A 17535-nucleotide genomic window follows, 5' to 3' on the forward strand; every position below is an offset into this window, starting at 1 on the left:
TAGATCTTGTGTGTTCTCTTGTATGCTTGTGCAAGTTTAGGCTTACGCCACATTGTTAGCAAATACACGTGTTTGGAACCTATTTGTAGTCTGCCTCTTTTTCACTAGAGTGTCTGGAATCAGGACCTCCGTAAACATAGGTTAAGATCCGCGCTAATTTAAGTTACAGACTGCTATAGCTAATTCCCCATTATAATAAAGAGCAGTTCTGGTAACATGGTGCTTGAACTCTTCACTGCCCTCCTTGCAAGGCTTTAGATCTTTTAATCTGCTAGCTACCAAGTCTGGCCTATTCAGGAGGGCCAAAGACAATTATCGTGAATCCTAACGAAGTCAATAATAACCAACTCACTACAATCAATTTCTCAATTATTTCATAGTTTAGCCAACAGTTACAATCACAATGCCCTTATTACTTTACAATTCTTCAATTAATGTAATTATACACAGATCTTATATCCGAACCTCTGCATGAAGTGCTAAAGATACATACATATAATAGATGATACTTCCTATGACCAATACATATATTGCACAAGGAGTCACTTGAACCAGTTATATGGCTTAGTCCAATAAGTTCAACAGATCATGACAAGGTATAGGTGCATCTGTGCAGAGTAGAGTCGACTATCTAATGGGCTGACCAGTTCGCTGAGAAGGTCCCATTTCTGGCTCTTTATCGAAGATGGATGTTAGACTGACGTAGTTCACATTTCTTCATTACATGCAACTTAAACATCAATCACTCAACCGTCGGGTATGGCTCCCTCCAAGAAGTGACTCCTTGTGCAATATATGTATTGGTCATAGGAATTATCATCTATTATATGTATGTATCTTTAGCACTTCATGTATAGGTTCGGATATAAGGTCTGTGTATAATTACATTAATTGAAGAATTATATTGTAAAGTAATAAGGGCATTATGATTGTAACTGCTGGCTAAACTATGAAATAATTGAGAAATTGATTGTAGTGAGTTGATTATTATTGACTTTGTTAGGATTCACGATAATTGTCTTTGGTTGTTGTTATTTGTGATGCTCCGTGGCTTTGTGTAACATTACTATTTGGGAGGGCCAGCAGTAGCTTAGTGACCTTTATTTCAATTACTCTAGAGGGAGAATTTCAGCTGTTGTCTTGGTCTGATAGTAATTGTTTTCAGGTTATTCTAATTTAATTACTAACATACATCTAGGCTGTATACTCTGCATTAATGTTTATATGCCTTCATGCAAGTATCCTGTGTTATGGAATCAAACCTGGAATTCCCTCTTTAGAGTTCTGGAGAGAGTGGGGAAAGTTTATCCAAACGTTGACATTTTGCTAGTGGGAGACTTCAGTGCCATAGTGGGGCAATATATTAACAGTTTCATTCAAAAAGAACAGACCCACATTGTGGACTCTTGGTATCTGCCGTAGTCCTCATTGGTTGTAACCTTGTATAAGAGTGGTGTCCTTCTCTTAAATCTAGCCATTAGATTTGGTCTGTATAATCTCCATGGTACTGAATATTGACCATCGACTATATTTTACTCTCTTCATCACTACAACGGAGGATTCAAAACTTTGATAGTCACGACAGAATTGAAAGTGATCATCTGCCCCAGGTTGCAGTCCTCTCTACTTTTATGAATCTACCAGCTATGATACCCCATAATATAGTGGGTCCAAAGCAGGGTAAACACCGTCTAATATGGAGTGAAAAATTAGATAATAAAATTAAAATTCTTCACAGTTCCCAACAATTAATGGACCTGAGAACCTCTGTGAACTCTCCAGACCTGAATATCTTTGATTCTCTACTAAACCCTTACTTGACCACTGACAGCTAAGTCAAATTAGCTCACCCTAGAAAATCTTGATTTGATCAAGAGTGTAGAGACATGAGGCATTCATTACATACATTACAAAGTAGAGTTAGAGAACTCAGTACAGAGTCCTCAATCCAGCTCCTGTTCCAGTTTCGCTCCTTTTAGAAGCAGCTTCTGAGAGACAAAAACCTTGTTTATTATAAATCCCAGTGGGAACAGCTGAGCCTCTCTATTTCACAGAAGAATGATAAGAGGTTCTGGGATTTAATATCTTTAGCTACACAAGTATGTGATTCAAATTTTGATGCTTCTATTTCCTCTAACATGGTTTTGCCATTTCTCCCTTCTTTATAATAACATCCAAAATGTGTCATCTGTTAATTATTCACCTTGTGATTTAGAGACTCTTCCAGCTTGTGCCCCGTAACAACTTCAGAATGTAAGCAGCTGATTAAATCCTTGCCTACAGGAAAAGCCCCAGAGGAGGATATGGTGCCCCCAGAGATATTTAAACTCTCGGTAGTGCCCAATTTTAGCCAGTTTTTTTCAGAAATTGATCATATTTGTACTATCCCTTTTAATTGAAAGCAAAGCATTATAATTCCCATTTACAAAATAGATGATAGAGAAAACCCTGCAAACTATCGCCCTATCAGTTTGCTGGATATTTCCTTGAAATTATATACTTGTCATCTCTTGTTTAAATTGGAAAATTGGGCTGACTCAAATCTTTTTTACTCTAAACAGGCTGGTTTCCAGAAGGGCCATAGCACTATCAATCATTGCCTAACCTTGAAGCCTTTATTCACAAATACTCTAGCAATAGTATTGATTCACAAATACTCTAGGAGTAGCAGAAGGCATCTCTATGTTGCTTTTGTTGATCTCTCTTCAGCCTTTGACTCCATCGAGTGGTCAAGACTTTGAAGCGAATTGGCTAGAACCAATATTGATAGACTCCTTAGGCTTTTAAGAGAATTACATTTTAACCTTTCAGTTAGGGTAAAAGTGGATCCATATGGTTCCCTTACGGATTCCATTCCATTAAGAAAAGGTTTCAAACAAGGTTGCTTGCTGACCCCTTTTTATTTAATTTTTATATCAATGATTTTGTTCAGGCCATGAATTCTCAGAATTTCTTCCCCCCCCCCCCCCGCTCATTGGCTGGTTGGAAAATCTCTGCTTTATTGTACGTGGATGACATGGCAATAGTGTCATTTACCCAAATTGGTCTTAGAAGATTGTTAGCCAGCCTGTTGGGCTACTGTGATAGGGAGGAATTAAGAATCAACTACACCAAAACAAAATTTTTTGTCTTTGGCAACAACCGTCTTAAGCACAGATGGTCAGTTGATGCCCATGAAACAGAACAATGTCCCTCCTTTAAATATCTAGGCATAATTTTCCAGGAGTCCCAGTCATGGCAGGCACACCTTAATACTACTCTATCAACTGTGTGATGCCCTATGGGTATTACTTTAAAATTCTTTTTCTCAAAGGGTGGTCAGTTAATTCTGCCGGCCCTAAAGATCTTTCAGAGCGCGGTAGCACAACTTTTATATGGGGCAGAAATTTGGGGGTAGAATGAAAAAAAATTAAAGCAATTAGAAATTATCCAGAACACCTTTCTAAGGAAAATCTTGGGCCTCCCCCAAGGAACCCCTCACTTAAGACTGGAACTTGGTCTACCATCAATTACATCAAGAGTGCACTGGAAGATATTAAAATATTATTAAAAGCTTGACAGCACCCCAGGTGACCATTTGGTAAAATACAGTTTCCAGTATTATAGTGGTATGAACCAGTGGTCTAAAACTACTATCACCTATTTTACATCTGTATTCCCTGCCCTCTCTAGAGATGGTAGAGCGCTGGGATTCAGGTAAAATATGGGAGTGGATTTTTGGTAAGGATGCCTTACATGATATTAACCAAGTATGCCAGTCTGAATTCTCTCTTTGGTCCTCTAGGTCCTTTGGTCCTTTCGAGTTACCTAGCTGACCTTCCTAACATTCATTTAAGGAAGGCATTCACCCAAATGCATTTCCAAGCCAGGAGGCCCAGTTCCATGGGATATCTATCCTGGATCAGCATATATCTGGGGTAGATATCAAAAAAACCCAGAGGCTTAGCACCTTTGCCCTTGCAGTTCCAATGAGGAGGAAGATACTGTTCACTACATTTTACGTTGCCCCTTTTATGAGCTCATTAGAAACAAATTTTTGACCCACTCCTCACAAATTTCTCTGGTTCAAAGGAGGAATCCATTGAGTTTTTGTTGGCTGATGCCATCCCAGAAGTTACATTTAAGGTGGCTACTTTTATCTATCAACAAACATAAGGAAGAGACTAATCCCGGCTGCCCCTACAAGACTTTTAGCTTCCACAAGAATTTTAGCCAAATTATAAATTCCAGAGTTTTACTGTATCATTTATTTGTACAGATATTTTAAATTTTATTTTTAAATACTTTTTATTTAATTTTCCAAATACTTATACAAACAACAATTTGAACAACTTGTTAACAATACAATAAACAGCCATAATAAATACAATATCCATTAAAGTATTGGAGAAGTACAGAGCTGAATTACACCTTATTAGTAAAGTACAAAGTTTGAGTATTTTTTGGTAAAGAAATATATGATGATGCATAACTAGTTACATAATCAAAAAAAGGGAACCATTTTTCCAAGAAACAAGGTTGGAAGTTGAAGTTGTCATTCAATATTAGCCGTTCAAATATCTTATCCATTACCATTACTTCCCATATTTTTTGTATCTACTGTGTAATTGAGGGAATTTTATCTGATTTCCAGCTGTGGGCAATTAAAGATTTGGCTGCATATAGTAGTAATGAAATAAGATTTCTTCTCAGTGGTGGAACAGGAACATTGTTCTAAAGATTTAATAAAATAAGTTCTAGGTGTGTTATATATACCCTGTTATTTTTTTAATGATATTTGTGACCTTTCTCCAGTAGGCTTGTATTTTACAACAGGACCACCTACAGTGGATAAAAGAGCCATTCTCCTTATAGCCTTTCCAACATTTGGGGTTATTGTTGGATTTGTAATGATATAAGTTCAGAGGTGTTACATACCATCTGCTTACTAGTTTAAAGGTTTGTATTCTAATGTTTAGTGACTTGGATGCATAGAGACCTGATGACCAAATTGAGTTCCAATCGTTATCATGGAGTTCTTTTTTACAATCTACATTCCATGCTTTTTGTTGCATTGTAGATGGTGTCCATGTTGTTTTATTTATCAATTTGTAAATAACAGATGTCATTCCTTTGGCTGTGTAATTGATTTTCACTAAGAGGGATTCAAAAGGAATTGGTTCTCTGTCCATTAACATGTGGAGACCTTCTTTCACCACCATATGATGGATCTGATAGTATTGTATCCAGGGAATGCTAGTTCCAAGTTTCTCTGTTATTTGGGCTACTGAGGAGACTTAATTATATTTTAAATTTTATTAACTCGTATTTTGTTATGATGGATTGTCTAACTGGTACTGAAGTGAACTATGCTATGGAGTTAAGAGGTTATGGCCGAAGGCTACAACAATAAATATTTTGTTTTGCTTTGCTTTGCACCCCCCATAACCAACCTAGTCCTTCATCCAACAAAGTGGTACTGTCTCACAGGTTGGTCTCAGGGTTTACCTGTCAGGTATAGGGTCTCCAGGTAATTCTACTTCAATTAGTTCTATTTCAAGTGTGTATTAACAGGCCCAACTTCTGATGAGTTCAGTGATTGAACAAGTGGCATAATAGGAGGAGGAACAACCCCAGAGTGCTCTATAGTTGGTGCCTCTGAAGGCTCTGCTACTGCCTCTTCCCTTGACCATGATCGCCTTCTCAGCTGATCTACATCAGTGCCACTGGCCCATCTGCACACTGAATCAATGATGGTAGAAGGAACCCACTTTGGTTTGGATCCAACGTTCTTTGCATAGACCAATTCCTGAGGTACAAATGAATAAAGGGATGATGCTCACAGAGCAGCATCCAAAGCTCATTCCTGTTTTTCTTGTAGGTCCTCAGTTCAATCTGGATGTAGATGATCAAGACATATTTTAACATGTTGCCCAATGAGTAATACAGAAGGACTGTTTCCTGTCATTGAACAGGGAGTAACATGTTGCGCAGTGGGAAATCTGGCAAGACATGTTGCCAGTCATCTCCCATAATTCACTTCAAAGCATCTTTTGTGGTCTCCGTGGCTTGGCCATTCCATCGAAGGTGGCACAGAACAATGGTGACGGGTCTAATCAAGTTTCTGCCTGCAAATTCCTGGAACTCAACAGATATAAATGCAAACACGTTGTCTGACATAATTGTGTCAGGCAGTCCATGGATTTCTAACAGATTGTACAATGCCAAGATTAATGATGTTTGTGATGGCACCAAGATCACTTTAAGACATTTTGAATAGGAGTCCACAACAATCAAGAAGTTTTCCTTGGAAGGGACCTGCAAAATTCGTGTGGATACTGGATCATGGCTTCTTGGTCACTTTCCAGGGAAAAGAAGGTGTTCTTTATGGGTTATACCTAGTAGCCTGGCACACAGGCTAACAGCCAAGTCAATTCGAGGCCATAGACATGACTTTTAGCTAGTGATTCCATGTGACATCTGAACAATTCCTGGGTGTGCAGCACACAGAGTGGACAAAATGTTTTGGCGACAATTTTCGGGAATAATAATGCCATTTCCCCATAGTAAGCATTCTTTATTGGCAAGCAATTCCAGTTTTTTTTAAGTGTATGTGCTGCCAAAGCAAGGAATTCATGCTGGTGGCTTTTGACTGGCTTGAATTTCTTAGGCAGTTCTTCAACTGGCCACCCCCTCCATATCCAGTTTAAAACATGAGCCATTTTGGGATTCTTAGCAGTTAAATTTTACAATTTGATCAACCCAACAAAGTGTGTCTGAGAGGGATTCCAACATCAAGACTTCCAGTGGAGGAGGCACCTCAAAATCAAGAACAAGATGTGACAACCAACTCAGTGGTCTATATTAGTGATTGTTCTTCCAGGTTTGTAGACCAGGGTATAATCATAAGTGCTAAATAAGATACTCCAGCACTGCATATGTGGTGGTGAAATTATCAGTCAAGAAGAGTCCTAACAGAGACTTGTGATCTGTGCAAATTTTAAAAGAACAGCCACAGAATTAGTTGTGGAATTTCTTGACTCCTGCGATAACAGCAAGGGCTTCTCTGTCAATTTGAGCATAATTTTTTTTCAGTAGATGATATAGGTCTTGAATAGTAAGCAATTGGTACCTCTGTACCATCTGGAAATTTGTGGCTAAGCATGGCTTCCCCACCATACGGAGAAGAATCAGTGATAAAATTCAATGGCAGTAATTTCATAATGTTCTGGAATATACCTGGCTAGTCTAATTTCATGCTGTCTAGTCTAATTCCAAGGAGGGTTTTTTCCCAGTAAGCAGTGCAGGGGCTCAGCAATAGTTTCCTTTTGTGGAAGGAAGACATGATAAAAACTGAGGAGCCCTAGAAAAGCTTGATGTTCTTGCTTTGATTTTGGAGGCAATGTATCCTGAATTGCATGTACCTTATCTTTAGTGGAGTGGATATCAAAGGCATCAATGTGATAGCCCAAGAGTGTAATACAAGAAGTTCCAATTTCACATTTTTCTTTTTTAATATGGAGGCCTGATTCGTCAAAATGAAGGACTTCATGAAGCCAGTCAGCAAGTTCACCTTCTGTTGATCCTATAAACGTTGTCAAAATAAGGAATAACCTCTGGAATTCCTGGCAGCAGGTTCTCTGTGAATTGTTGGAAAATTCCAGGGGCAAACGAAATTCCAAATAGGAGGCACTTCTCCCAGAATTCCCCTTGCTGTGTGATGATTGTTTGGGTGTCAGCTGCAGCATCATCAACAATCAACTGCTGATATGCTTGGGCTGAGTCAAGCTATGCAAAGACTTTTCCACCAGCAAAGACAGCAAGCAATTGATTTGTTGCAGGCACCCGTTAAGGATGCTTTTTTAGTATATTTACAGTACACCTGTAATCTCTGAAGAGTTGCACTCTTAGGTTTTAATACTGCCACAATTGGTGTAGCCCACTGAGTCTGTGTAACTGGTTCAAGGACTTCTTGTTCAATAAGATGGTCACGCTTTTCCTCAGTTTTTGTAACAGAGTGCAAAAGGTACATGCAACCTTTCACACAAATTAATGTGATGGTTGGATCCAGATGGAATGACAGTGGCTTCCCATTCAAAGCATCCAAAGCCTCATAAGTTACCTTGGGAAATTTATCAACCGCCTCCTAAAGTTGGCTTCTGTTAAGGGTATGGAGTCCTTGGATACCGATTCCAGGTGGTGAGAACCAGTTCCTTCCTAAAAAGCTTTTGCAGTGTTTCCTTGTAATGGTGAGGGAAGCTTTCCATGGAAAGAACCATACTATAATCCACAATGCAACTCGGCAGTAAGTCTACTGTCTTCTTATTATAATAGCAGAGAATGAATGATGGATGTGACAACTGAGGAGAAAACTTTCGGGAAAAGGCAACAAAATATATCTTTATTGATTACGATACCCCAGAACCAGAGTAGATTTCCATCTTACAATCATGACCATTGATGAGTATCATTGTAAACATCACGGTTTCTACAGGTTCTTTGCTGCCAACTTTCTGAATATGATATAGCTCCTGGACTTTGCTGGAGAGGTTGTGTTATGCCAGTTGCTGCAATTCTTTGTTATAGCTCCTTGTCTTTAGACAGGTTTTGAAAGACATACTCGCTCTTGGTGGTCCTTCTTCTTGCAGCATCTACACTCTGCATCCTTGAATCTGCAAACAGATAATGCAGTCCTCTGTACCCTCAACAGGAATTGGTTTGATTGGAGTTTTTATAGATATTATGGAAAGTCAATTTCCTAAACACTTGTTGCCAAGAATTTTCTACCTGCTTTCAACAGATACCATTTATGTTAGAGGCTTTCCTCTTAATTTCTGTGACATGAATTGATGCAGTCTCACTAGTCAATGCCTTTTCTTGAGACATTGCAGAAGTCAGTTTTGGCTCAGACAGGAGGCATCATTGGAGCACTTAATCATAAACTCCACACACCAGGAGATCCATATCCTCTAAGAAAACCCCAAAGTTGCAGCATAGAGAGAGATGTGCAGCTCTGCAATGCCTTCAGCCAGCTGTTGGTCTCTTTTGTGAAAATTAAATCTGTGCATGATTACGGATGGTGTTGGTGAGAAATGGGCCTTCAATAACCACACAAGTTCATCAAATGACTTAGTCTTATGAGAAGCAGGTGCAGTGAGTGATCTTATGGCAAATGCCCGAGCTCTACAGACAGCCAGAGAACAACTCATTTCTGTTCAGGGTTATCAATCTTACTTACTTCAAGGTAGAAGGGAAGACTCTCTGAATATGTATCCCAAGAAGTAGGTTTGCTAACATCAAACTCTGCAATATTTCCAAAAGCAGCCATTTTGATCACAAATCTACACTGATTCCTGAACTGGTCACCTATAGCACTTCAGAACAGAGTTGCACTTTCTGATTTATTAAGCTTCAACAATTCAATCTCATGCTCATCGTCACAACAAGAAATACTATGTCTGGTAGTGAAAGAAATGAAGATTAGCAGGCCTTAAACATAACTACTTTATTAACTCAGAACACAATTGTTGGTAGTTGCAGCAGCAACAAGATATGATAATAATAATAATGATGATGATAATAATGATGATGATGATGATGATGATAATAAGTTTGCAGAGTAGCAGAGTTTGATAATAGCACAGCGGAAATAAGTAGACAGACTTCTGTGATTCTAGCTCTATAAAAATACTTTACTACATAATAGGGTAAAAAGGGTACATTTGATAGGAAAAACAGCAAACAGTTTCTGACTACATCTTGATAGTCTCAACTAGGTACTAGAGAGAGAGAAGCTTAGACTGCATGGTCTAATGAAGTAGAAGAAGTGGTGTTGCAGACTGAAGAAAGAGCAATAAAACCTTAGTATATGTTGCTAGCTAATTGCCCCCCAATAAACTGGCTCATCCAATAGACAATCCTGGATTCCCTCATTAAGACTAAAGACTCCCACTTTCTCTGGCGGGAACTTCTCTCGAGGCCTAAGTGGTCCTATGCTAACTAGCTATCTGACTAAACAAACAGAACAACAATTTAACTCTTTCATGACTGAGCGTAGGACACTTGCACAGATTCCAACAACAATCAACGCTAACTTTAAGCTATACCCACATCAGCTGCCATCCCAAAACCACAGAGGCTGAAAAGGTCCAACAAACCTGTCTCAAAAGTCACAATACCCTCAGACATACACAATGTTTGTTTCTTGTTTGTTTGTTTGTACCTCACTTCTGTCCTCAATGCGGGACTCGAAGCTTACAATATCATTCTCATCTCCACCATTTTATCCCCGCAGCAATCTTCTTGTGAGGTAGGTTAGGCTACTCATGATAAGTCACCCTGCAAACTGCCATGGCAGACCAGGAATTTAAACTGAGGCCTTTCAGATCCTCGTCCAACACTCTGGGCTAAGCTATGACAAGAGACCTACAGACAGTGGAAAATCACAAAAGAAAATAAAGACATTGCTGTACATTAGCACTACCAAAGGCCCAAGAAGTAGGGCTGCCAGTCCCCTGGTGAGGGCAGAGAATACCCCAGTCCCAGCCTCTGTCCCCTGCAGCCACCCACCTGGCTGGCAGGGAGAAAGGCCCCAGGGAGTGGACCCGGGAGGCAAAAAACCTCCAAGGTCAGCATACAGTGGGCATGCTCCCCATGGGTGCAATGACATCACTTCCAAGAGTGATATCATCGCACCCAGTGATATTGCACCTATGGGGAACATGCCCACTTCATGCCGTCCCTGGAGGTTTTTTGCCTCCCAGGCCCATTCCCCAGCCCCCACTCCTGCTGACCAGGTGAGTGATGGGGGGCAGAGGCTGGGAGCGTGGGGGTCCCTGGGAGGCACCAGGAGTGTGCGCACAATTAACGCCAATGCGAAGACTCTGAAAAGGTGAATGCTAGCCACTCCTCCTGCCGGGAGGGTAGGGGGACCTGGCAACCCTACCAAGAAGCCTGGCAGCTTAGGCACAAAAAGAGATTTGGGGCAAAGCAAATGAGGCAAAGGGGCTCTGCATTTGCTATTGCATTCATAGGAAAACTGCAACCTGACTCTTCCCTATGCTGTTATTACATGTCTCTGACAATGTGCAAAGTGCTTTTACCTAGGAAAATTAAATGGACAATCTCAATCACATTCTTAGAAAAAGGGCTTGCAGGGCAATTATGTATATCCCACACAGATACTGTAAAACCAGAGTGCACATCAGCACTGTTCTACAACAATAACAACCACCACCTCTTGTTTTCAGTTTCCCTTTCTTTGAGGGACATTTTGCAGGATACCCACCAACAACTCTCACCTAACCTCCTTTCTACTTGACGTGTATGACAAAGTTAAGGAATAGAGTCCCTCTCAGCCAAATGCTTTGTAAGATCCCAGACCTTCCATTCCTCAATAAAATCCAGTATCCACCACAACCTTCCTTCATCTCAGCCTTTTTGTTTTCGTTTGCCAGCAATGGAAGGCACTTGTTGATTGGACAGGAATGCTGCCTACATTAGAAGGGGCTTATGGCTCCATAGATGCAACTGCCAAATTCCATGTTGAGCATAAGGTGGAAAGGGCAAGTGACAGCTGCTAAACTCCACTCCCTCCTGTGTTCCGGTCCAGGATGGGCGGCTTGCCTGCCTCCGCTGGCCAGAGAAGTCCAGACAAGAGACTTTATTTTGTGTTGGTCATCAGCTTCCCAGCCTAGTAACTTCTCAAGTTGCGCTTGCGCTGCTTTATTACATCCCATAAGCACAACTTAGGCAGTGCACAGGTGTGGTGGTCATACACCTGCTGCAAGTTGAGGCTCCCTGATGATCAGCTGTTTCTAAGGGATAGTTTACTGTTTGTTCTAGCTGCTATTGTGCTTTGTCATTCAAAGTCTAACTCAATATACTATACAAGTGTGTAATAAAAGCCCACTTCTGTGCTCCAAAACAATATGAGGATGTGATGATTTGGAGAGGATGTTTCCCCACCACTTCTCGGCTCCAAGTTGTCCCTACCGTTGCTCCTTTGGACCAAAGACTCTGGCTATTGGGTTTTTGTTGCATTTTGTTAGCATGCAGTAGACCTGCAGTGCTGCTATAGTGTTGTTAACTGGGCAAATATCATTATAGTAACATATAGAGACAGTTTACAATCAATGCAGGCTAATTTTAAAACAGAGCAGAAATACATCCAGGACTTTCATTAGAGAGTGGATGCAAGTCCAAGCAGAAGCTTCTCACCCAGGTAGCGAACCACAGAAAGATTACAACATAGGGTGCATAAACTTGCTCTAAAGCTAACCAATGAGGAACAAAAAAACAGAAGTAACTTTTTCTCCCCATTTGAGGTAGATGAATATAGGAGTGAGGAAATGCACAACTGTGAGCTATCTGATGTACTTAGGGTTCCCAGGTGCCCACTGGTGGTGGGCAAACTTCTGGTGGTTTGCCCCATTGCCCACTGATCACTGGCGATCGGCAGGAGGTTGCAAGCCACCTAACGATTGCCTGCCACTGGCAGGCAACCCAGGCAAGTGTGTAGCAGGCATGGTCCTGGCAGGACATGATGACATCACTTCTGGAAGTTATATAATCGTGCTAGAGTGCTCCCATGCTTTGCAGTGGCTAATTCTAAAAGAATCACCCCCGCACAAAACATGGGGAGCTTCCCATGCAGCATCATTGCACCAGTGAGTACCAGGCCCCTCTCTCCCATGGGGACAGTATGGGGACCTGGCAACCCTAGATGTACCTCTGCTTTACCCAGAAATTAGATTGTCTTCTGTTGTTCCAACATCCATTTTTAAAATGGCTCACCTGTAGAGCATCTTTTCTGTCACAGAAGGTCCCATATTCAACTCCCAGCAACTGCTGTGAAAAGAACTGGGTGGTAGGACTGGGTGAATGACCTCTGCCTGAGACCTAGAGAACTGCTGCCAGTCTGAGTAAACAATACCAACCGTAATGGGCGAATGGTCTGCTTTAGTATAAGACAGATTCATGTGTGTTCTTTTATGTTCTCCATTTAAGGTCTGGAAATCTCCAAGTTTTGCTTTGTCAGTGAAGAAGATTCTACCCAGTACTTGAAGACCCATAACGTCAAGCTTTTTCTCTCTGCTGACAGGACAGATGTATGCAATGCACTTCAGAGAGGTTTGTTTCTATTCTTCCCTTCCTCTTAGACCTAAATGCTTGCTCTTACTAGAGTTGCCAGGTCCCTAGGGCAGCAAACCAGGGGATGCGAGGGCATGGGGCATGTACATAAATTGTGCCCCATGTTGCACCAGGAATGACGCATTATGTCTGCGTCACACTGGAAGCACATGAGAGCTCGCTTCACCCACAGCACAGTGTTCTTGCACATTTCTTGCACCCCCACCAGCCAGGTAAGAGGTGGCAGGGAGAAGAGGCAAGCTTAGCTTGCATATGTTGCCATTTCCTTTAACTTTATATCCCAGGCCTACCATCCCTCCCTCCTTCATGTCCTTCCACCCTTCCACCAGTTCCAAAAGCATTCTCTTAACAAAACCACCCAGTCCCAGCAATAAGGGCAAGCAGAGAGGCATTATCAAGGGTTGCTCAAAAGCTCTCTGGGTTTACACCACATTATTTCCTGAGATAAATCCTAGGAACCAGCCCACAGTGAATTTGCTGTTTAGTGAACTCAGTTCCACATTTCCAGCTTCATTGGTTGTAAAAAGTCTGCTCCTTCTTAAAGAGGAAGAAACTTCCCTGCAATGTTTTTTTTTCACATTTCTGAAAAAATATCTTGAAAAACACTGGCCCACCCAGCTAGCAAGTATTGCGAATAGTTGTTAATTAATGCAGCAAAGTTGCACAGTCAGGAAATCATGTGTGGTTAAAAAAAACTCTTTAAGCCAGTATGTTGCAACAGATAACTTTCTTTTATTTAAACTGATTCACATGCATTTTTTGTAATACCAGAAGAAAAACAGAAACCTAATCTAAATAACATAATTCCCTATTACAAGTGGCCAGCTAATCCTGCTGCATGTGAGTGGAAGTATGAGATGATGGATGTTTCTCTTCCATGCTTGCACAGGATAGCACAAGAAAAGAGAGAGAGAGAGAGAGCGCAAAAGGCACAGAAAAGAGCTGAAAGAAGCTTCTAGCTCAAAGACAGGCTTCACACACATACTTATTCTGGGCATAGAGAAAAGGGAAAAATACTTCCCCTCCCTGCAGTGTCCAGGCATGAAGAGGCACCTCTATTCCAACAGCAAGAAGAAGGGGGAGACTAAAGTCTGTTTCCTTTCTCCCTCCTCACACAACCTCCACATGGGGAATATTCCCACAATGTAGACAGCTGCTTCAAAGGCAACCTGTTCTCCTTCCTCTGAATGCTGATGACAGCCATCAGCTGTGATGTTACAAAAATGTTACGCTTTTTCGTAAGAAGGTTGTGCATCGACAGAGCATTCCTCAGACAGTCAACATGTTCATCCAGTGCAACCATGCTTCATCTGCCTCTTCCTCCCTGCTTTAAGCTCGGGAGACCGTTTCTTATTAGGGAAAGGAATATTTCCATTGGGGCCCTGCCAAGGTGTATTTGTCGGGTGTCTTTGAAAAGCCACTTTCAGCCAGCTTGTTTGTCTCACAGGAGTTTCAGCAGCACTCATCTTCCAGCAGGAGATACAAGCTCCCAGCACTCAGCTGCGTGTGGTCTTTGATGGTGACGCTGTACTCTTTTCTGATGAGACTGATCGCATCTTTCGTGAGAAGGGGCTGGAGGAAGCTGTTCGGTATGAGAAAATTATGGAAGCTGTGCCCATGGGAGAGGTAAGCTTGCCTATTTTACTTAAGACAATTTCCCTACCCTCATTCCTTTCCTGCACCCACTTAACATGCAGACACTTTTTTGCATGCATGGGTGATTGCTTATTTCTACTACTTACCACCATTTAGGCACACGAAGCCTGTACAACTTGTGACCCACCAAATCTGATTCTGACACAACCCACCATAGATTATGTTGTGACCTGCCGAGTGCTATACACACACATTTTTGCAGTCCCAGTCAGCAGAGCAGAAGGTTCACTGGCCCCCTTGTGGTATGTGGCTGATGGGTAGGGATATCAACACACTGGAGAAAAATGTCCTGCCCCTTTTATAGATGCTTAATGTGTGGGAAATGACAGGAGCAGCTTTTCATGACATGGAGGTAAATAACGTCACCTGATAAATTGTATCACATTAAGTCTCTATGAAAGGGACAGGACTCTTTCTCCCGGGAGTTTGCAACCATTCTGGTGGGCTGTGTTGACTTAGTCATGGGGCTTGTGCAGGCCTGAGAGATAATGGGCGAGCTTACATATACATAGTTGTTAATTAATTACCATGATTCTGTGACTGAACAACCAGGGTTCAAACACAACATCAGAGTTTTTCTATAATTTCAAACACAATACTTTCAATGGACATAGTTATATGCTGAATTACAGATAATCACAACACACAAACATATGCATTATGCTCAAAACTGGTTTTGTAGTTTAATGCAAACAGAGAGTAGTTTGATGCATCTGGCAAGCTTCTTACAAACAGATTTATTCTTCTTTTATGGGCTTTACTTTCTCCTCCATCTTTCTTTCCTGCTTCTTCTGCTCTTCCTCTCCAGTATAGAAGGGCCTAATTCATCTAGCAAAAACTGGTGGATTCTGCCTTGCAATTCCTACTAATAGCTTTTGTAACTAGTTGTCATGTGGATAAAATAAGATCACTTTGTCTCTAATATCATTGTTTACTGGGGGAGATTATTTGCTCAGTTTCTGTTCTCTCTCTGTTCTGTGGAATAGTTCAATAACCCTCCTCCCTTATTTACCCTAATTTTGAAGGGCCCATTGAAAGCCTTTGCTTTGCATCTTGGGAAGATGCGCAAGAAGTTTGGTCAAGAGGACTCTCCCATCCGCACCTACTTGGTAACTGCCCGCAGTGGCCGTGACATGGGCATTCGGACCATCAAAACTCTTCGAGAGTGGGGCCTGGCAATTGATGAAGCCTTCTTCATGGATGGAGCTCCCAAAGGTCCTATCTTGTCCAAGATCCAGCCCCATATCTTCTTTGATGATGGTCTTCACAATATCCAGGGCGCCCAGGATGCTGGCATACCCTCTGCCTTGGTCCCCTGTGATTGTTGAAACAGCCCTCAGTATTGCAGCACTAGAATTGACTGTGGCATCTAGGCAACAACTGAAAGGAAAGGGTGGAGCTCTGAATCCACACTGAACACACTTTAGAACAAAGAAAACAGAATTGGATATGATGGAGGTATTGCTGTGATATACCTGGAATAAGTCGAGTGATACAATTCAGCAGCAGCAGCAAGCTCAAAATGCAAAAAAACAAACAAACCCAAGAACAAGAAGAGAAAAACCTACAATATAACTAACCAACTCACTGTTCCTCTGCCTAACCATTTAAATTTTTATGTCCTGTTCTTACAGAAGTGGTTCCTAACAAAATCTGCAAGCACTGAACAGCAGATCCATACTACAAGAACACAGAAAATGCCCCCATAAGATACATCTTCAATATTTTGCTCTGGAAGCAAAACAAAATTCACTATGTTCTCTGAATACTGCATTGGATTTTCTCCACAAGGAACCCTTGTACTTGTATATCTCAACCTTGTTGAAAAACTTTAATCTCTTTTTGACCTTACAGAGAGTTTGATGTGGCCAGTATCTTTCAGGATTTTATACAGCAAATTAATATCGGTGTCTTGGGGGAAGGGGGTTGCAAGTATGTTTTTTCCAATGCCACAAATTGAATATAAAATGAGAAAAGAACAATTTCTATATGACCAATGAAATAATCAATGAATTATAGTAGTGAGAGACATTCCTGTGTCCATGATATAACATTACTCAGTTCTATCCTGTTCACTTTCTTGCTTTGGAACAAAATCTTTGCTGCTACATATTTGGACATTTGAAAATTAGTCTGTTTATCAGATCTGTATACAAAGTATGCAGATGTGTATAATATAAACAGGTTTGCTAGATGAAACATAATACAGCACAGTTTCCAAACCTTTTCAGGTTTGTGTTCTTACCATTTGCTTCTGCCTTGTTTAGTTTGTAAACACATTTTTTCTACCTTTGAAATAATGCATAGATGATATTAATGCCCTTATCAAAAAAACTTTTCAGAATCTTCCTAGAAAGCGCCAATAAAATGCTTGACTTCTCGCCCCATGTTTCTTTCTCATGGAAGCAAATAGCTATTGGCAAGCCAGAGGCTCTTTTAAGACACATCTGGAAGTGCTTCGATCACTGTTAGGCCAAAAAATATCTTCAATGACCAACAAAATAAAAAAAACAGCTGTAGGTATATTACTATAGTTTGATCATTGCTATAGGAATATACCTATAACTGGTTTTCTTAAAATTCCAGAAAAAAAGTCCGGAGTGGTGGTGAGGGACCAAAGATTTTTTTAAAAAATCTGAATTTTATTGTCTACATGGTGACCAAACCATGATAGTATGATCATTCAGGAAATCTTACCAAAGCAGATTTTAGAAAACACACCAAAGCAGAGGAAAAGGTGAGAGATGG

General features: G+C 40.9%; 1 protein-coding gene across 2 annotated transcripts in view; it reads left to right on the forward strand.

Annotated features, from left to right (window-relative positions):
* The window catches only part of LOC129324540 (cytosolic 5'-nucleotidase 1A-like), a 29897-nt gene extending 12729 nt beyond the window's left edge, over nt 1-17168 (forward strand). For both annotated transcript variants that reach the window (XM_054971850.1, XM_054971849.1), the window contains exons 5-7: nt 12988-13110; nt 14579-14757; nt 15813-17168. In XM_054971850.1, coding sequence (XP_054827825.1) covers nt 12988-13110; nt 14579-14757; nt 15813-16115 — 605 coding nt within the window. In that variant the 3' untranslated portion in view covers nt 16116-17168. The remainder of the gene's footprint in view (nt 1-12987; nt 13111-14578; nt 14758-15812) is intronic.
* Nucleotides 17169-17535: the final 367 nt, after the last annotated feature.

This window comes from Eublepharis macularius, chromosome 2 (assembly GCF_028583425.1).
Source record: "Eublepharis macularius isolate TG4126 chromosome 2, MPM_Emac_v1.0, whole genome shotgun sequence".
Taxonomy (NCBI): domain Eukaryota; kingdom Metazoa; phylum Chordata; class Lepidosauria; order Squamata; family Eublepharidae; genus Eublepharis; species Eublepharis macularius.